Below are 19404 nucleotides of genomic sequence, written 5' to 3'. Positions count from 1 at the left end.
ACCCTGGGCAGCCACAGGGCCACTTGTCGTCTGTAGGGATGAGCCTCAAGAGTCACACTGTGCGATAGGAAGACAGCCAGTCCTTTGTCATGTGGCTCCAGTGCTCAGGGCCGGGCTTTTATTTTTATTTTTTATTTTTTATTTTTTTTGTCTTTTGTTGTTGTTATTATTGTTGTTGTTGTTGTTGCTATTTCTTGGGCCGCTCCCGCGGCATATGGAGGTTCCCAGGCTAGGGGTTGAATCGGAGCTATAGCCACCGGCCTATGCCAGAGCCACAGCAACGCGGGATCCGAGCCGCATCTGTGACCTACACCACAGCTCACGGCAACGCCGGATCGTTAACCCACTGAGCAAGGGCAGGGACCGAACCCGCAACCTCATGGTTCCTAGTGGGATTCATTAACCACTGCGCCACGACGGGAACTCCAGGGCCGGGCTTTTAGATCAAACCCAGACTGACATAGTTTTAGTATAGTGAGACTTTGTTTTTAATTACTTATACATTTATAGGGTATAACATGAAAGGCTTCCCCAGAGCCAGCCTGTCTTCAGGCAACTAAGTTTCCCTCCTTGGATAGCATTACCAGTTTCATGCTCATAGATGATCAGTGTGTAACCCCCAGACACGCTGGGTATGTGCTGAACACATCTTGGAAGATTCCAAATCAGTCCAACAACAAGAGCTTTCCTTCTTTTTTGTGGCTACATGGTTTTCCATGCCTGTTTAGTCTGCCTCCTACTCTGCATGTGGACATAGCTGAACTTTTTCCTGTGGTTAGAAATGGAGTTCAGCTCTCTTCATATATTACTGTGTGCCATCTGAGTATGTGCCAAGGCACTGGACTATGTCTTCTGGGGGAGACAAAGATGAACATGACTTGACTTCAGCAAATTTTAAGCTGCCTTACTCGAGTGGGAGTGAGGATATGCAAATATTTATCTGTTATTTAAGCCACATTGTAGCATTAGAGCAGTTTTGAAGGAGGGATTGCTTTCAGTTTAGGGGTTGGGTATCAGGAAAGGTTTGGTGCAGGAGCGAACATTTGAACTAGGGCTCTGAAGGCCAGGGGGCCGGGGCATGGTTCATGAGCTGGAAGGGAATAGCCCAGTGTGAGATCAAACCAATCTCAATCAGGGAAGGGCAGAGAAAGCACCACATGCGGACCTTAAGTAGTTCAGGCTGGCACCTGGAGCAGGTGGGCATTGCACATGGGAAGCAGCTCCTCTGGCCTTCTGCGGGCAGCAGAGAACCACCAAAGGTTTTCATAAAGGCGATGCTAGCGGAAGAACGGGTGAGTTCTCAGAACAGGAGGAGAGTGAGCCTGGGAGTGACCTATCCCTGCCAAGGGAATACTCTAGCCTGCTGCAGCCGGGGGTCCATCAGCAAAGCCAGCCCCGGCAGCTTCTGCATGGATGGGACAAGCCCTGGTGGATGTCGTGAGCTGTGTCATGGAGTGACCTTTAATTTCTTGCAGAGGCCAAACTGAGCAGTTTCTGGCAGCTGATTTTAGATGAGAAGAAGCAGGTTTTCACTTCTGAGAAATTCCTCCTTGTGGCTTCAGAGGATGGTGAGTTGCTAGCCCCTTAGTTGAAATTGAGTTTGGGGCCGAGTCCTTCTGGTGCATCTTCAGAGAAGATCCTTCTCTGACTGCCTGTTGTTTTAGCCAATCTCTTGGACAAAAATCTGGACCAGTGTGATCTGGCCAACAGCTCAGCTTTCACGGGAATGAATTTATTCCCCTGGGGAATGGAAGGCTAGGGAAATGGGGGGGAAGTGGGAGATTTGTGGAGACAGCACTAATGGTTGTGGAGCTGTGATATTAGGTGTAATTATAGCTGATTGGGTAATTGGTGCTGTCTTAGAGGTTTTCTTATATTAAGAGGCAGCTCAGAAGCTCTGGTGAAGTGTGGCTGGCTGCACTCCCCCACCAGGAGATAGAAAAACTACTGGTTTCTATCTTGGCAGGGAAGGAACAGTTGATCTTTAAATGTATGTTTAAAATTCTAGGGTGCCTTAGAAGTATCTGCCGCTAATTGGTGATTTAAAAAGTCTTTTGACTTACAAATCAAAACATTCCATTAATGAGCTACAACTGTTAGTCACCTCCTGGTGTTAAAAAAAACATTTATCTAGTTTTTGAATAGGAAATATATTAACATAATACAAAAATAAAAGATCCAAGAGGGTCTACACTGAAAATTATACCCTTGCTTTGATCTCTGGCCAGTGTCCCTGGCCATGGAGAACCACTTTTTATCAGCTTCTTGTATATCTTTAATATTTTATATTTATACCAATAAATATCTCCATGTAGTAGTTCTCTGCCTTTTTTACACAAGCAGTAGGTAATGTGCCAGCTATATGCTTTGTGCTGCCTAGACTTGGAAATCACTTTATGTCAGGCCATGATGTGTGCCCTCATTCCTTTTTAGAACTGCAGAGTAATTTTAAGTAATCAAAAGAAAGTGTACACTTGGGAGTTCTCTTGGTGTTCATTTTCCAGTTCTCCCAGTTCTTTGTGGATATGGTTTTTCGTTTTTGTTTTTGTTTTTTGTTTTTCTGTCTTTCTGTCTTTTCTAGGGCTGCACCCTCGGCATATGGAGGTTCCCAGGCTAGGGGTCAAATCAGAGCTATAGCCACCGGCTTATGCCAGAGCCACAGCAACACAGGATCTGAGCTGCGTTTGCGAGCAACACCACAGCTCACGGCAACACCAGATCCTTAACCCACTGAACAAGGCCAGGGATCGAACCCGCAATCTCATGGTTCCTAGTCGGATTCATTAACCACTGCGCCACCATGGGAACTCTGATGTGTTCTTTATTTTAAAAACACTCATGCTCTTTCTGTCCCCTCACAGCCCTATGTACCGTGCTACATCTGACAGAGAGACTGTTCCTTGACCATCCGCACAGGCTTACAGGCAACAAAGTTCAGTACGTGGGGCTCATTTACCTTCTCCCTTGGGCCAAATGATGCAAACCCTGGCAGGAGCCTGTGGTGAGGTGGTGTGAGGGGTAGGAGGCTGGCTGCAGAGGGCCCTGCGCCCAGCCCTCCTCCAGGACACGCTTTCATTGTTCCCAGGCAGTACCATCGAGCTCTGGTGGCAGTGCTCCTGAGCCGCACCTGGCACTTGCGCAGGCAGGCCCAGCAGACGGTTCGGAAGCTGCTGTCCTCTCTCGGGGGCTTTAAGCTGGCATACGGGCTCCTGGAGGAACTGAAGACTGTCCTCAGTTCTCACAAGGTGAGGATCTGAGCTGTAGAACTGGGGTCTCAGACCTCCTTAGCCCACTCTGCTTACCTGGGGGATTTTAACTGGGCTACTCCTGGGCTGTTTTCACTCACTTAGACTCTGTGTTGCAAGAATTTTCTGCTCTGCCCTTAAGTTCAGGTAACACCTAGTTTTGTTTCCTTTTCAGGTGCTGCTTTTTTCTTCCCATATCATATGCCATGTACTTCAAACTTCTTTTTTTTGTCTTTATGTCTTTTCTAGGGCCACACCTGTGGCATATGGAGGGTGCCAGGCTAGGGGTCCAATCAGAGCTGTAGCCGCTGACCTATGCCACAGCCACAGCCACATGGGATCCAAACTGCATCTGCGACCTATACCACAGCTCACGGCAATGCCAGATCCTTAACCCATTGATGGAGGGCAGGGATTGAACCCACAACCCCAAGATTCCTAGTCGAATTCGTTAACCACTGAGCCACGACGGAAACTCCAAACTTTTTATTCCTTTTTTTTTTTTTTTTTTGTCTTTTTGCTATTTCTTTGGGCCGCTCCCGCGGCACATGGAGGTTCCCCGGCTAGGGGTTGAATCGGAGCTGTAGCCACCAGCCTACGCCAGGGCCACAGCAACGCAGGATCCGAGCCGTGTCAGCAACCTACACCACAGCTCAAGGCAACGCCGGATCGTCAACCCACTGAGCAAGGGCAGGGACCGAACCCGCAACCTCATGGTTCCTAGTCGGATTCGTTAACCACTGCGCCACGACGGCAACTCCCAAACTTTTTATTCTTGAATTATGAAATAAAACTTTTTTTAAAGTACTTTATAATATTTAAAGCATTTTCTATCCATTGTCCCGTTTGTTTTTCCCTTTGGCTGCACCTAAGGCATGAGGGAGTTCCTGGACCAGGGATTGAACCTGCGCCACAGCAGTGACAACACCTGATCCGTAGCCCACTGAGTCACCAAGGAATTACATTTTCTCTTTTGATGTTTCACCATATCTTTAAAAAGCCACTAGTCTTACTCTGCTTATTTTATGAGTTGTCCAGAGTTCCAGCAGCTGAAACGACTTGCTCAGGGTCTTCCAGCCAGTGGGTGGCAGAAATGGGAGTTAATGCCCAAGACCTGGCTCTTTGTGTCCTGTCTCGCTGACTCCCTACCTCCCTAAGCCTGCTTGAGGAATGTGGGCCAGAGACAGACTTGCAGTCTCAGACTGGGTCCGCTGGATGAGTTTCTATTGCTTTCTTTCCCTTGTCGGCTTTTTTTAGGTGCAGGACTATAGGTGCTTCTTTCCAGGCCCATCTCACAGCCTGTGGATCCCAGTGCTGGGTGATGGGCATCAGTCTCCACTCCGCAGGGAGCCCAGAGAACAGCATGAATCAGAGGCAGCTGCATCCCTGGCAGCTTTGTCTCCTGTGTGCCAGACCTGCATGGGGCTCTGAGCAGTGGGGTGTCATGTGTTGTCTTCCCACAGGTGCTGCCCTTAGAGGCTCTGGTGACTGATGCTGGGGAGGTGACTGAGGCAGGCAAGGCCTACGTGCCTCCAAGAGTCCTGCAGGAGGCTCTGTCTGTCATCTCTGGGGTACCAGGGCTGGAAGGTGATGTCACCAGCATGGAACAGCTGGCTCAGGAGATGCTGATCATCTCCCACCACCCATCCTTAGGTCCGTGGCTGCGGTAGGGATGGGAGGGGCTGGGACTCTATCATAAGAGCAGGCCGAGCAGAAGGCCTCAAAGAGTTCCCCTCCCCTTCAGTGACTGTGCAGTCTGGACTCTGGCCAGCACTTCTTACCAGGATGAAGATCGATCCCGAAGCCTTTATCACCAGGCACCTGGATCAGATCATTCCCAGGATCACCACACAGAGCCCCTTGAACCAGGTGATTGGCGCGTGAGCTGGTTCTGGCCTCAGGTCAGAGTGCTGATAGGAAAGAGTCAAAGAAACAGGTGAAGATGTGATGAAATGTGGGTTGGACCCTTGGGTTGCAAGTGACAGAAAATGTGAGCTAGTTTGAGCACAAGAGGAAGCTTGCTATTTCTCTCATCTAACTGGTAGGTCCACAACTGGATGGGGACTCAGATGTCCTCAGGACCTTGTAGATGGTGTGTCTCTTGTTCTCAGTTCATCTCTGTGTGTCATCCACCTGTGTCTCCCCTGCTTTCCACAGTATGGGCTCCATTCTCAGTCTTCCCCTTTCTGGCAGCAGGGTAGTTATTCCAGGCTTAGGTCCTGTTACCCATTAGCTCTAGTGAGAAAGGCTTGCATTTTCCAGTCATTTCAGCTGACCTTGGGTCTTACCACTGTGCTTGACCTGACTTTGGTCTTGTGCTCATCCTGGGGCCCATCCTTCTGGTCTGGGTCACATGCCTACCTCCGGAGAGGGTAGGGGCAGCCCCACCTGATCCATAGAGATTGAGAATGGGGAGAAGAGTGTGTCCCCCAGGTCAGGGTGCTAGCACCAGCTGAGTACAGCTTGCTGAGAGGGCAGGCAGTGCTCAGCAAGAGTGGGCAGTGAGTAGCAAGAAGAAGGGGAGCTGATTGCCTAGTGCATTTAGGGGAGGGGCCAGGGCTCCTCTCCAGGGCCAGCCATGGCACGCACTGACCCTGTCTATGTTTGTCTGGCAGTCTTCCATGAACGCCATGGGCTCCCTCTCCATCCTGTCCCCGGACCGGGTCCTCCCTCAGCTCATCAGCACCATCACTGCCTCTGTGCAGAACCCTGCACTGTGCCAGGTGACGCGGGAGGAGTTTGCCATCATGCAGACCCCTGCCGGGGAGCTATACGACAAATCCATCATCCAGAGGTAAGCCTGTACTTGTACTTGTGGGCTTGGTTGCCCCAGGCCTTCGTTTTCTTGCCATTGTCTCCCATGTCACGTCTTGTGAGGAGAAAATGAAGCGTGGAGCAGTGCTTGCCCTGTTGCAGGCAGGTGGTTAGGTCTGGGATACAAGAGCATGTGGAGTATTCAGCGTTTTCCTGCGCTTGTGACTGAAAAGCTAGCTGGAATTTCATGGTTGGCGGGAGGCTGAAGGGCCTGGTAGTTATTTTGGACCTGGCTGATCATCTGCTCTGGTGTTTCAGTGCCCAGCAGGACAGCATAAAAAAGGCCAACATGAAGCGAGAGAACAAAGCTTACTCCTTCAAGGAGCAGATCATCGAGCTGGAGCTGAAGGAGGTGGGTTCACAGAGGCCTCAGCACAGGGGTGGCCTCAGGCTGGTGACTTTGACCTGCATTCGTGCCATTACCTTGGGTCATCCTAAGACTCATGGCATGCTCCTCTGATCTCCCCACTCATCCTGGGTCCTCCTGCCACACTTTTTCTGTCCTTTCTCAGTACTTTTCTCCACCCCCAACTTGGGGACAGCAAATTTATCTCTCTGCTGGGTGCTGGCAACAGTTTATATAGTTCCTCTGCTAAGTGGTGTTGCCTGATCCCGTGCCTGTCCCCCCATCTCCTGGAAGGCCGGGCCCCGTCTGTCCTGATAGCAGGCACTTGGCCTGACACAGTGTAGCCGCTGGGGAATCGTGGTTCATTGCTGTATTCAGCAGTGACAGAACTGGTTCTGACAGGAGCAAAGCACTCAGGGCTCTTTCTTTCTCAGAGCCTTTGCTTCTCCTTTGGTCTTTGCGAGGCTGGGTTCTTGTCTTCCACATCTTGGCCCACATGTCCCCTTCTCAGAGAAGTGATCCCTCTGCCCATCCTATCCAGAGTAGCCTCCGCCCCTTTTCTCAGTTGCTATGCATTGTACTTACTTCTTTCATAACATTTGTCATGATCTGAAGTCACTTTGTTTATGTATCTGTTTACTTGTTCACTGTCTACCTTCGCCCACTAGAGCATCAGCTCTGTGAGGGCAGAGACTTGGTCTTGTTCCCATCGTCTTCTCCCCAGCATCTGAAACCGTGCCTGGCACAGTGTAGGTGCTCAGTAAATGCTTATCAGATGAATGTGTGCTCTTGGCGTTTGCCAGTCCTCAGCTTCTACTGGACGAGAGTGTCTGTAGGGGGGGCTGGCAGGAGGGGAAGCTGAGGTTAGGATTCTGAAGCTGCACAGCTACTAGAATCCCCTTTTCAGTACATTAAAAGACTTTTCCTTTCTCTAACGTACAAAGGCCCTTCTTGTGTTTATTAGTAGAGAATCTGGTAAGCAGTTGCCTCCCTACTGCTCTCTCCATTCTGTAGAAACCAGGTGCCTATGGGCTTTTGGGAGGTGGGGGAGCCCCGTGGAGGGTTTAGGGGTCCAGGTCACCGACTTAGAGCTGGCCTGGTGCTGATTGTAGAACCGAGCTTACCCTCCTTGGTCAACGGGAGGGAGGTCTGTTCTTTGAGGATGGAATTGCTTTGCTTGTTTCCTTCAGGAGATAAAGAAGAAGAAAGGCATAAAAGAGGAGGTGCAGTTGACCAGCAAGCAGAAGGAGATGCTGCAGGCCCAGCTGGACAAGGAGGCACAGATCCGGAGGCGGCTGCAGGAGGTAAGCAGTTGCTGCTGCCACACAGCGGCACCCTGAGTCATGGCACTGTCCTGCAGCAGCGCCCTGCTGACCAGCCTTCTGTGGTGACTCTGCTTGCAGCTGGACAGTGAGCTGGAGGCTGCACTAGGACTGCTGGACACCATCCTGGCCAAGAACCCGTCTGGCCTGACCCAGTACATCCCTGTCCTGGTCGACTCTTTCCTGCCCTTGCTGAAATCTCCCCTGGCCGCTCCCAGGATCAAGAACCCTTTCCTGTCCTTGGCTGCCTGTGTCATGCCCCCAAGGCTCAAGGCTTTGGGTTAGTCCTCATTGGCTGGTTGTGGGCGTGGTTTGGGGCAGGACCGGAGGTGGGCAGGGATGTCCTGTGGTGACCTAGGCCACTGATTTGTGTTCCTATGGACAAAGCCTCTGGCACTTCAAGCTTCATATCCCTGGGTGCATACAGTGCCTCCTCCTCTCTCCTGTTTTATGTTTGCTCTGCCTTCACTCTGAGGACCGAGTTTTAGATGTTAGTCAGTGATCTTTTGGTAGCAATTTTAAGTTCAGTGGCAGTGGGATTGTTTGGTTCCATGTGGCTGGTCCTGTGGCCCACAGCTCCTGAGAAGCCACATGTGGGTAATCTGGGATCTTTGTGGCTTTTAGCTTTCTGTTGACTGTGGAGAAACAAAGACCAAGTGGGGTGGCTGGGAATTGTGGTGGCCTTGGTTTGTGGGTTACTTAACAACTTTGAACAAACTTCCTAACCTGAACTGTATGTTCCTATGGGTGAGACTAGAGTTAGTCAGTACACACGAACCTGCCTAAAGCGTTGCCTGGCTGGCTGGGCTGTTGCATGGAAGGCAGGAACACCTTGTGAACAGAGCTTTACTTGGCTGAATAACCCCCAGGTGCTCATGCCCCCTTTCAGTGCACTTTTAATTTCTTAGTGTCTGAAGGATAGCTCCCTGCCTGCCTATTCTTTGGTGCTGTAATGAGAAAATAGATTGTGGATACTTAGGCAGAGCAGAATTGATTATGATTAAGTCAGAGAGATGTACCTCTGCCCTGGGTCCCTGGTTTGCACCTGAGCCAGATTCTGCATCTTCGTGTGGGTCATCCCCAGCTGGATCCCTTGTCTTGAACACAGGCACTTTGGTGAGCCACGTGACTCTGCGCCTGCTGAAGCCAGAATGTGCCCTGGATAAGTCATGGTGCCAGGAAGAGCTGTCGGTGGCCGTGAAGAGGGCGGTGACCCTGTTGCACAGCCACACTGTCACCAGCAGGGTGGGCAAGGGTGAGCCAGGTAAGGGACAGGAGGGACAGAGGCCATGAGGCCATGTGGGCCATTGTGGCGATTGTGTGAGCTGCAGCGTCCCCTGGGGCTTCCAGAGGCTATGGCCTCAGGTGAATCTCTTCCCTCCCTGGCTTTGATTTCCTCATCTGAAAAACGAGGGTTGAACCAAATGGATGATCTTTGAGCCCGGTCCCTGGTATTCTGAGTCAGTTTGACCCCATTGAAGGTTTAGTTCTTGTTACTGGAATCAGCTCATCTGTTTTAACTCTCCCTTTCTAACCGGGCAGTGTGTGGGGTAGGAGCAGGATCGCCTTTAGAATGGGGCTACTGTCTGTCGTCCCTCTTGTGATGCCGCGTGCTTCAGGTTCTATCTCCCCATCACCCTACCACTTACCCTGAGGATGGACACATAGGCATCCGCACTTGGGGCCTCGCCTTGCCTACAAGATCTGCTTCTTGCTCTCACAGATGCCGCGCCCTTGTCTGCGCCAGCCTTCTCCTTAGTCTTCCCGTTTCTGAAGATGGTGCTGACTGAGATGCCCCACAACAGTGAGGAGGAGGAGGAGCGCATGGCCCAGATTCTTCAGATCCTCACCATCCATGCCCAGCTAAGGGCCTCACCTGATAACCCACCTGGGCGTGTGGATGAGGTGGGCCGGGGAGCTTGGCTGTCCTCTTAGCTTGAGGGGTTGGGGGAGGCAGGGGCTTCTGACAGTTCCTGACCTATGAACAATTCTGGCAGGGTGGGGGTGTCCTAGAACATACGTGTATACCTATAGCAGCAGCCAGTGGTGATGAGAACCCAAATGTTCTATTTGGTGCTGCTGTCAAGGCCTCACTGCAGCTTATGGGTCTCCCGTGATGATAGTTTCTGGCCCAAAGAAGTTGAAGGATTTTGTATTAATTGTATTTTGTTTCTAACTCAGACAATAGTACCAATCAATTTTCCTTTGACTTGCTTATGATTATGAGATTAGAGCTTATTCATCAAGTTTTCTTTTTAATAGATTATGTTCTAGAAACTTGCCAAAGTATGGAGTTCTCTTGTGGAGCAGCAGGTTAAGGATTTGGCATTATTACTGAAGTGGCTTAGGTCACTGCTTTGGTTTGGGTTTGATCCCTGGCCTGGGAACTTCCACATGCCATGGGTGTGGCCCCCCCAAAAAAAAAAAAATTTTCTGGAGTTCCTGTTGTGGCTCAGTGGAAATGAATCTGACTAGCATCCATAAGGTTTTATCTCTGGCCTTGCTCAATGGGTTAAAAATCCAACGTTGCTGTGGCCGTGGTGTAGGCCAGCAGCTACAGCTCTGATTTGACCCCTAGCCTGGGAACCTCCACATGCCACGGGTGCGGCCCTAAAAAAAGATTAAAAAAAAAAAAAGAAAAAAGAAGTATAAAGAAAAATGTGACATTCCCCAGAGGTAGCTATTGCTACAGTTTTTCTTGTACTCTTGTGGACATTTTTAAGCATATTTGCAGCACACTCACAAACACAGTAAAGCAAGAATGGATCATAGTGCTTCTTTTATGGGACTGTATATTCTGGGTTCCCCTCTCATGTCAGGAACCATATGATCTGTGTCACATGGATCTAATTTTATGGGCTGCATGGGATTCTGTGTTGTGGGTGTACCATGTTTTAGTTAATTTTTTTTTTTTTTTTTTTTTTGCCTTCCTGCGGCATATGGAGTTCCTGAGCCAGGGATTGGATCCGAGTCGCAGTTGTGACCTAAGCTGCATCTGTGGTAATGCCAGATCCTTAACCCACTATGCCTGGTCGGGGATCGAACCTGCATCTAGTGCTTCCAAGATGCCACTGATCCTGTTGCAGCACAGCAGGAACTCTTATTGATTGATATTTTAGGGTTGTTTCTAATGTTTCTGTATTTTAAACATCACTGTGGTGTACCCCCTTTTATGTATATGTCCCTTGCACACTGTGGGCACTTCTGTAGCACAGATTCCTGGGCATAGAGTTGCTAGGTTATGTGACATGTTCTGAGCTATCCCCTCACTAAACGTCCCCTTTTTTTCAAACCTGGTGTTAATCTTGCCAATCATGGGTGAAAGAATGTTATCCCATTTTATTTTGTATTTTTTTCTTTTCTTTTTTTTTTTTTTTTTGGTTATCTCTTTAGGGCTGCACCTGTGGCATATGGAAGTTCCCAGGCTAGGGGTTGAATCAGAGCTGCAGCTGCCAGCCTACACCACAGCCACAGTAATGCCAGATCCAAGGCGCGCTTTGACCTACACCACAGCTCATGGCAACGGTAGATCCTTAACCCACTGATCGAGGCCAGGGATTGAACCAGAATCCTTGTAGATACTAGTTGGGTTCTTAACCCACTGAACCTCAGCAGGAATTCCTTGTATTTCTTTACTTACTTTTAAAGTTCAGTATCTCTTCACATGTTTATGGGCCACCTGTATTTCATATTTTCTGAATTCTAAACAAAGTTAAGAATTTATTTCTGGTCCCTGAGAATCATGGTTGACTGGGATTGGTTCCTGTGGATTTCATTGTGAACCTGATAGGGTTTCTACAGTAATCAGCACCATGACCCAGACTGTTCCCTGTGGGTGAAAGGATGCTGCTTCATGTGCCACCAGCTTGGTTACCGACCTTCCCCAGACGCTTACCTTGACTTACCCACTGTTCTCTCTCAGAACGGCCCAGAGTTGCTGCCTCGCGTGGCCATGCTGCGACTTCTGACTTGGGTGATCGGGACGGCCTCTCCCCGACTGCAGGTGATCTGATTCCCAGTAGGCTTTTGCCGTTCGTGACCCTGACCTGAGGTCCTGGTTCTTTCTCTCAGCCCTCACTTCTGGCCTTGGGCAGAAGGGTTGCTTTTGAGAGCCAGCCTGACCTGTTGTCAGCTTGTGAGGGCTTTTGTTTGGGTCTTGCCATTGGCCTTGGCCTGGTATTGGGGTCAGAGCCCAAGGAGGGCTGTGGGGTGGGTGTTTTCAGTTCATATTCCTCCTGGGCCCCTCAGCCTATCACCTGGTTCCCCTGCCTGGCCCTGAGGTAGGAAAAAATTGGTTGAACTAAGCCCAGTGTATCGATGTCTTTCTTAGGTTCTGGCTTCAGACACCCTGACCACCCTATGTGCCAGCAGCAGTGGCGAAGATGGCTGTGCCTTTGCAGAGCAGGAGGAGGTGGACGTGCTGCTCTGTGCCTTGCTGTCCCCCTGTGCCAGTGTGCGGGACACGGCACTTCGGGTGCGTGTCCACTCCCTCCCAGGACTGCCCAGCGTGCCTTGTCCCTCAGTGCTGGTGTTTGAGCCGATGGGTGATGCTGCACATTTGGGCGATGCTGCACGTTTGCACCATTGTGTCCTGGAGGCAAAGAGAAGAGGTCACAGGGTGTGGGTTGGGGTCATTCCAAGAATTGGAACAACTGAGCAGTCTATTTTTTCTTCACCTTGGGAGACTTCACCTAATTCGTCGAATGAAATGTGGATCTTGGTACTTTCATAGATAGATATAATTCCCAGGATTGGTTCATTTTTTCAACCCATTACCTTATACTTGCCTTTTCTTGGTGCTTTTGGACCCAAAACTAAAAGGTCCCCTGGGAGTATGAGACATTGATTCCCTAATGCCTGTCTGCAGCCTCCTGCTGTTGCTCTGTAACAGCTTTCACTGGTCCTTGGTAAAATGTCAAAAACAATGGCAGTGTGGCAAATATTTCTTTAAAAAAAGTAATGTCCTTTATCTGAGGATTTGTCTCTCTTGCATGTTTAGAATTAAAATGTAAAATTTTACCTTAAAAAAGATTCTGCCACTGCATGCCATCATGAAGAGACAGAGCAGCTAATGAGGTGAACTGACTAATGGCACTCCCTATCCAGCGCTGTCCAGTGGAACTTTCTGCAGGGGTGGGAATTTATATCTGTGCTGTCCAAAGGGGTAGCCACCAGCCAGCGTGTGGCTCTTGAGCACTTGAAATGTGGCTGATGCAGCTGAAGAACTTAGACTTGATTTTAATTGATTTAACTGTGGAGACCCATGTGCAGCTGGTGGCTACATCCTTCTTGGACAGTACAGCCCTAGAGGGAGGAGCTTGGTGGGGGGGGTACATTGGAGTAGGTTGGAGACTGTTCCCAAAGGTCATGCCTCACACGGCACCATCCCACCCCCTTTCAGGGGCTGATGGAACTCCACATGGTGTTGCCAGCACCCGACACAGATGAGAAGAATGGCCTGAACCTTCTGCGGAGGCTCTGGGTGGTCAAGTTTGACAAGGAAGAGGAGATCCGGAAGCTGGCTGAGAGGTGAGACCTGTTGGAAGGCTGTTTTTTCCTGCTCCATCCTCTTCCCTCATGAAATAATGACCCAGTGTGTTCAGCCTACAGAGGGCAGAAGGGCTAGGTGGTCAGGGTCGGTGGGGCTGGTGCTGCAGATCCTTGTTTGCCCAGCCCCACCTTTGGTCTGCTATAGGCTCTGGTCAATCATGGGCCTAGATCTGCAGCCAGACCTCTGCTCCTTGCTCATCGATGATGTCATCTACCATGAGGCGGCTGTGAGGCAAGCTGGGGCCGAAGCCCTCTCCCAAGCAGTGGCGCGTTACCAGCGGCAGGCAGCGGAGGTCATGGACAAGCTCATGGGGATTTACCAGGAGAAGCTCTATGTGAGTAGCCCTGATGCGGTCTGAGTTTATGACGGTGGATTGGACTCTGTTCAGCCTCTGACCTGCTCCAGACAGGAGTCTTGGAAATCACTGTGGCTTAGGGTGGCTTGTGCCTGATCTTCCACCTCACCTGGGTGGCTGGCTTGCCCAGCTTGCCCAGAGAGAGCACTGTAGTGCATTGATCAACTTGTCTGTTGCAGCGACCACCCCCAGTGCTGGATGCTTTGGGACGAATTATCTCAGACTCTCCTCCAGATCAGTGGGAAGCCAGGTATAACGGCTGTTGGAATCTTGTTCTGGTCAGCACTGAGGCCTGGCAGGCAGGCTGGCTGGCCTGGGTGCTGTGAGGCAGCAGCATGGGATAAATAGAACAGTGAGGGAAAGGGTGGACCACCCTCTGAATCAGTCCTGAGTTCAGGTTGTGGCTCCTCCTGGGCAGTCATGCAACTGTGGGCGTGTTTCTCCTTTCCTCTGGCGGACTCAGGTTCCTTAGAGGCCCCTGGGGACCTCCTTACTGCTGTAGCTGAAAGAATAGTAGCCCTTAGCCTTTGAGTGCCTTTGTATCTGGTTCCTTCAGCCCTCTCTCCTGCAGCCTGCCCTGAGGGGCAGAGGGTAGGTATTGTACTTGGGGAAACAGGCAGATCTGGTCCTTGCCCAGGGTGACCCTGTAAGAGGTAAACTCTGGGAAGAGGGCAGGTCTCTATTCTAGAAGTGGGTTGTTCCAGACCAGTGGGCAGACCATTGCATAAGCACTGGGGCAGTGGGATCCATGCTGTGCTCTGCCCCCCAAGCAGTGTTTGCCGTTGGCAGCCCCATTCTCCCAGTGACATACTGAGATAGATGCCACCAGCAGGGAAGGCCCTGGGCTTGCCCTCACCCCTCTGACACACGCCCTCCTTCTTTCTCAGGTGTGGCTTGGCTTTGGCCCTGAATAAGCTCTCCCAATGTTTGGACAGCTCTCAGGTGAAGCCACTCTTTCAGTTTTTTGTCCCTGATGCCCTCAACGACCGAAACGCAGATGTCCGGAAGTGCATGTTAGATGCAGCCCTTGCAACACTCAACATACACGGGAAGGTAAAAATTTCAGCCAGCTGAGAAGGTGGGGAGAAGGCTGGGCTAGGGCAGGTGATGGAGCTGAACAGTGGTGACACAGGAAGGCTGAGTGCCAGAAATCCTGGCAGGGCACCAGCCCCCATGGAAAATTATATTTCTTTTAAGTCATGAAGACCCCCAAAAAGTGTTAAATTCTATAAGTCTGCTGCAGTCCTGCCAGAAAATTGGGAAACTCACTGGCACTGCTGGCTGGCTTGTCAGGATGCCTGTCCCACAGCCAGACCTAGGCTTCATCCTTGGGCAGAGACTCTCATCCCCAGGCACAGCCTATACAGTTAATGAGAGGCTCCGGGTGTGCTTGACTTTCCAGGAGAACGTCAACTCACTGCTGCCTGTGTTTGAGGAGTTCCTGAAGAACGCACCCAATGACGCCAGCTACGATGCTGTGCGGCAGAGTGTGGTGGTCTTAATGGGCTCTCTAGCCAAGCACCTGGACAAGAGCGACCCCAAAGTGAAGCCTATCGTTGCCAAGCTCATCGCCGCCCTCTCCACCCCCTCCCAGCAGGTGCCTGCCCTCTGGCCTGGGGCCCCGATCATGGATGGGCTGCGGGATGCTTAGCACAGAGTTGGTGTCAGGGTCTAGAAGACCCAGTTGTCTGTAAGGGATTGTCCCATCTCTCAGGGAGCAGCCTGGTTTATAATCGGAAACACCCCTGGAGGGGGAGTTGTTACTTTGTTCTAGTAGGTCTTTCAGCTGTTTTCATTTTTTCCACTCATTTACTAATATAGTTTTTTTTCTTTTTTGTTTTTTTCAATTTTGGCTGCCCCACAGCATATGGAGCTCCTGGGCCAGGGATCAGATCTGAGCTGCAGTATCAGCCGAAGCTGAGGCTGCAGCAATTCCAGATCCTTAACCCACTGTGCCAGGCCACGGATCCAGCCTTCATCCCTGCACTTCCAAGATGCCACTGATCCCATTGTGCCACAGCAGGAGCTCCCTAATAGTCTTTTTTTGCATTAGTGTAAACCTGGTCCTGGGATGTTTAAAAAAAAAAAAAAAAGATCCTTCTCACTGTGTTAGGCTTTCCTGATTCTCTCTCTGTGTTAGTGACATGTTTTGGGGGCCTTTTAATGTAGCTTCCAAGCCACTGTGCAAATAATTTTTTCCCCCTCTTTTTTGAAAAACATTTATATGTGTTTTCTGTGACTTGCATTTTGGACCACCCAGAGTGTCCTCACAGGCCCAGTTGAAAACCGCAGTTGTCAGAGAACCTAGCCTGCAAAAGTCCCACCCAGGCGGCTGGCCACACACTGCCTCACTGCTCTGGTTGGGCTTCATGAGCTGGTGTTGGAAGGCTGTTGACAGTGTCTTTTGGGACCACTCAATTTGGCCCTGGCCCTGTAAGGCCCAGCCACATTTCCCTGTGACTGACAGATTTGAGAACGGAGAGACTTGTTCTGTTGTTGTTGTTTTTTTGTTTTGTTTTGTTTTTTGTCTTTTTGCCATTTCTTGGGCCGCTCTCGCGGCATACGGAGGTTCCCAGGCTAGAGGTCGAATCGGAGCTGTAGCCACCGGCCTACGCCAGAGCCACAGCAGCGCAGGATCCGAGCCGCGTTTGCAGCCTACACCACAGCTCACAGCAACGCCAGATCGTTAACCCACTGAGCAAGGGCAGGGACTGAACCCGCAACCTCATGGTTCCTAGTCGGATTCGTTAACCACTGCGCCATGACGGGAACTCCTGTTGTTGTTTTTTTTCCTTTTCTAGGGCCGCTCCTGCAGCATATAGAGGTTCCCAGGCTAGGGGTCGAATCGGAGCTATAGCTGCCGGCCTACACCACAGCCACAGCAACGCTGGATCCTAAGCCCACTGAGCAAGGGCAGGGATCGAACCCGCAGCCTCATGGTTCCCAGTCGGATTCGTTAACCACTGAGCCAGGATGGGATCTCCAAGACTTGTTCTGTTTTTAAGGAGGCACAGTAGCACACTTCTCTCTCGATCTTTTCTCTGTGAGTGGGTATAATCTTCGTGAGGTTTTATCCCACCTGCCCAGTCCTAGGTTTCCCTTCTGACCAGAAAGAACACTGTAGTAGCTGCTGCTTTCCTGGCTAACAGATGTGTAGTGTGACCCTGACAGCATGCGGCGACATGAGTATGTAACACCATTTGCCTCTGACAGCCTGTGTTGTCCGACATGCAGTGGCCAAGATGGGGCTGGGGGATATCTAGTGGCAAAGTGCCGCACAGGGCTGCATCAGCCACCAGGGACTGGCTGTGGTTGAGCTGAAGCACTGACTTGGCAGCCCTCTTCCACAGGTCCAGGAATCCGTGGCCAGCTGCTTGCCCCCCCTTGTCCCTGCCATCAAGGAAGATGCCGGAGGGATGATCCAGAGGCTAATGCAGCAGCTGCTGGAGTCAGACAAGTACGCTGAGCGCAAAGGGGCTGCTTACGGGCTGGCAGGCCTGGTAAAGGGCCTGGGCATCCTCTCGCTGAAGCAACAGGAAATGATGGCTGCCCTGACTGATGCCATCCAGGATAAGAAGAACTTCCGCCGGCGAGAGGGTGAGTGTCCCCAAGCTTGGTGCCACCCAGCTTGAGAGGTTGGTCTCCCTGGCTGCCAGAGGAGGGAGTGGGGCTTTTCCTCCCCTGCTGAAGGCTGGCATTTGTGTGTGTGCTGAGGGGGCAGCTGTCTGTAACCTAGTCCATCACGTCCTTGCTGACGTGGCCGGGGCTTCCTTACTCTAACTCAGCCACGCCCTCAACTGAGAGAGACTTTGCCTTTCTATCTGTTAATGCTCCCTGTCCTCACCTCCTTCCTGCTCAGGGAAGGGAGAGGATGCTGCTCCCTCACAGGGCAGCCACTTTAGCCCCATGGCTGCCCTGAGAGTTTCCAGAGGTGAGGAGGTGGTGGGGAGGTTGTCTTGTGGCTACCCCGAGAGGATATCCTGTCCCCAGCTGTCCCACCTCCCTTCAGGGGCCCTCTTTGCCTTCGAGATGCTCTGCACCATGCTGGGGAAGCTCTTTGAGCCGTATGTAGTTCACGTTCTGCCCCATCTGCTGCTGTGCTTCGGGGATGGGAACCAGTATGTGCGTGAGGTAAGTCCTGAAGCTGATGTGGGAACAGATGACAGCCAGGACCCAGTGCTGGGTGTGAGGCTTGGCAGGGAGTTTCTGAGGTGGTAGGAGGCCCTGCTGCTGGAACCTTCTGCCCAAACCTTGGGCACGGTTCACTGGTATGGACTCCTCTGGTTCCTAGTGAAGCACTGAAGCCCTGTGAGATGAGAAACCACGTGTCTCCTTCTCAGCTGTCTCTGCAGGCCTGGGCACAGGGTCTGTCCCGTAGACCCCCGGTGAGCCTTGGTCATAGCATCAGGTCTAGCATCAGGCCTTGACCCTTGTATGGCCAAGGAGGCCCCTGAATGTCTTTTCTCCTCCCTTGAGGCTGCAGATGACTGTGCCAAGGCTGTGATGAGCAACCTGAGTGCTCACGGGGTGAAGCTGGTGCTTCCTTCCTTATTGGCTGCCCTGGAGGAGGAATCCTGGAGGACCAAAGCCGGTAAGGCCACTCCCTTCCGTGTCTCTGTCTGAACGTCCTGTTCTGAAAACTGCCCTCACAGGGAGGGATCCAGAGCCACAGCTCTTGTCCTTTCTGCTCCCCAGCCCAGTGACAAGGCCAGTAGGGAGGCAGCTCAGTCCCTTAGTAGTTTGTATGCTTTCATGCAAAGAACAGGCCTCTGATAGGAGCCACAGACCTAGGTCAGGAGGTCCCTGAGCTTCAAAGCTAATCTGTGGCCATCGAGGTCTGTGGTTTTAAAGCCTTTTCTTCCATGAAACCCTTTTTAAAAAATATCTTATCTGGAATCCTAATATGCAAAACAGAGCTGCTCTGGTTTGGAGAGGAACCTCCCACTTGGCTTCCTCCTCCATCCTTTAGACTTTGCCCTACATCTTGAACAATCACAGTCTTAATCAGTCTCCTCATTTGTGGATGAGGGGACTGCGGCCAGAGAAATTCAGTGAATTGGCCTTGGATCATTGCCCACACTAAGCCATGTCTGGCCTTTCTCCCCCACATCACCCAGCCTCTCGCCCAGCCTCCCGTTGCGCATCAGGCCTTGGGAGCATTTTGCTTGTTAGGCTGGAGCCAGACCCTCTGCCCTCCTCCTGGGACTGTGAGAGCACAGTCTGCAGAGGGGCAGCCTGCTTATCCCTTGCCCGGGCAGCCAGCCCAGGCAACTTGCCAACCTGTTCTCAGTGATTTCATGCTGGGCATGTGTCTGCTGTCTGCAGGGTCGGTGGAGTTGCTTGGGGCGATGGCATACTGTGCTCCCAAGCAGCTGTCGTCGTGCCTGCCCAACATCGTGCCCAAGCTCACGGAGGTGCTCACCGACTCCCATGTCAAGGTGCAGAAGGCAGGACAGCAGGCGCTCAGGCAGATTGGCTCCGTCATCAGGAACCCAGAGATCCTGGGTATGCCTCTCCAATGAGGGCACTGGCCCCGGCTCCTCCTCCCGTCCTGGACACCGCAGGGGACATGCACCCACTCAGCACATGTCCTCCAAGGACAGATATGTTTCCATTGAGATGACCTCTAAATTTGGGGAAGCCCTTTTCCTATAATAATAAGTGGAAAGTAGTTTGGAAAGTGGAGTGTTTTCCTATTGGTCTAAAGTAGTCATTGACTGTACAGGTAGGGAAACAGTCATTGGCCTAGAAGCAGCTTGAATCTAAGAGAG

At 51.3% G+C, this 19404-nt stretch overlaps 1 protein-coding gene across 3 annotated transcripts in view; it reads left to right on the top strand.

Annotated features, from left to right (window-relative positions):
* Positions 1–19404, top strand: part of GCN1 (GCN1 activator of EIF2AK4) — a 65487-nt gene that overhangs the window by 23858 nt on the left and 22225 nt on the right. For 2 of the 3 annotated variants that reach the window (XM_047762772.1, XM_047762771.1), the window contains exons 16-37: positions 1476–1568; positions 2862–2937; positions 3086–3245; positions 4709–4898; positions 4990–5114; positions 5861–6039; positions 6318–6411; positions 7596–7709; positions 7809–8007; positions 8836–8991; positions 9451–9632; positions 11650–11730; positions 12058–12201; positions 13129–13256; positions 13423–13612; positions 13813–13883; positions 14521–14686; positions 15036–15230; positions 16984–17230; positions 17643–17764; positions 18110–18224; positions 18959–19138. In XM_047762772.1, coding sequence (XP_047618728.1) covers positions 1476–1568; positions 2862–2937; positions 3086–3245; positions 4709–4898; positions 4990–5114; positions 5861–6039; positions 6318–6411; positions 7596–7709; positions 7809–8007; positions 8836–8991; positions 9451–9632; positions 11650–11730; positions 12058–12201; positions 13129–13256; positions 13423–13612; positions 13813–13883; positions 14521–14686; positions 15036–15230; positions 16984–17230; positions 17643–17764; positions 18110–18224; positions 18959–19138 — 3207 coding nt within the window. The remainder of the gene's footprint in view (positions 1–1475; positions 1569–2861; positions 2938–3085; positions 3246–4708; positions 4899–4989; positions 5115–5860; positions 6040–6317; positions 6412–7595; positions 7710–7808; positions 8008–8835; positions 8992–9450; positions 9633–11649; positions 11731–12057; positions 12202–13128; positions 13257–13422; positions 13613–13812; positions 13884–14520; positions 14687–15035; positions 15231–16983; positions 17231–17642; positions 17765–18109; positions 18225–18958; positions 19139–19404) is intronic. The other variant, XM_047762773.1, reaches the window with a different exon arrangement.

This window comes from Phacochoerus africanus, chromosome 15 (genome assembly GCF_016906955.1).
Source record: "Phacochoerus africanus isolate WHEZ1 chromosome 15, ROS_Pafr_v1, whole genome shotgun sequence".
NCBI classification, from domain to species: domain Eukaryota; kingdom Metazoa; phylum Chordata; class Mammalia; order Artiodactyla; family Suidae; genus Phacochoerus; species Phacochoerus africanus.
Note: the sequence above shows the minus strand (reverse complement) of the source record. Positions and strands in the feature narration are given on the sequence as shown.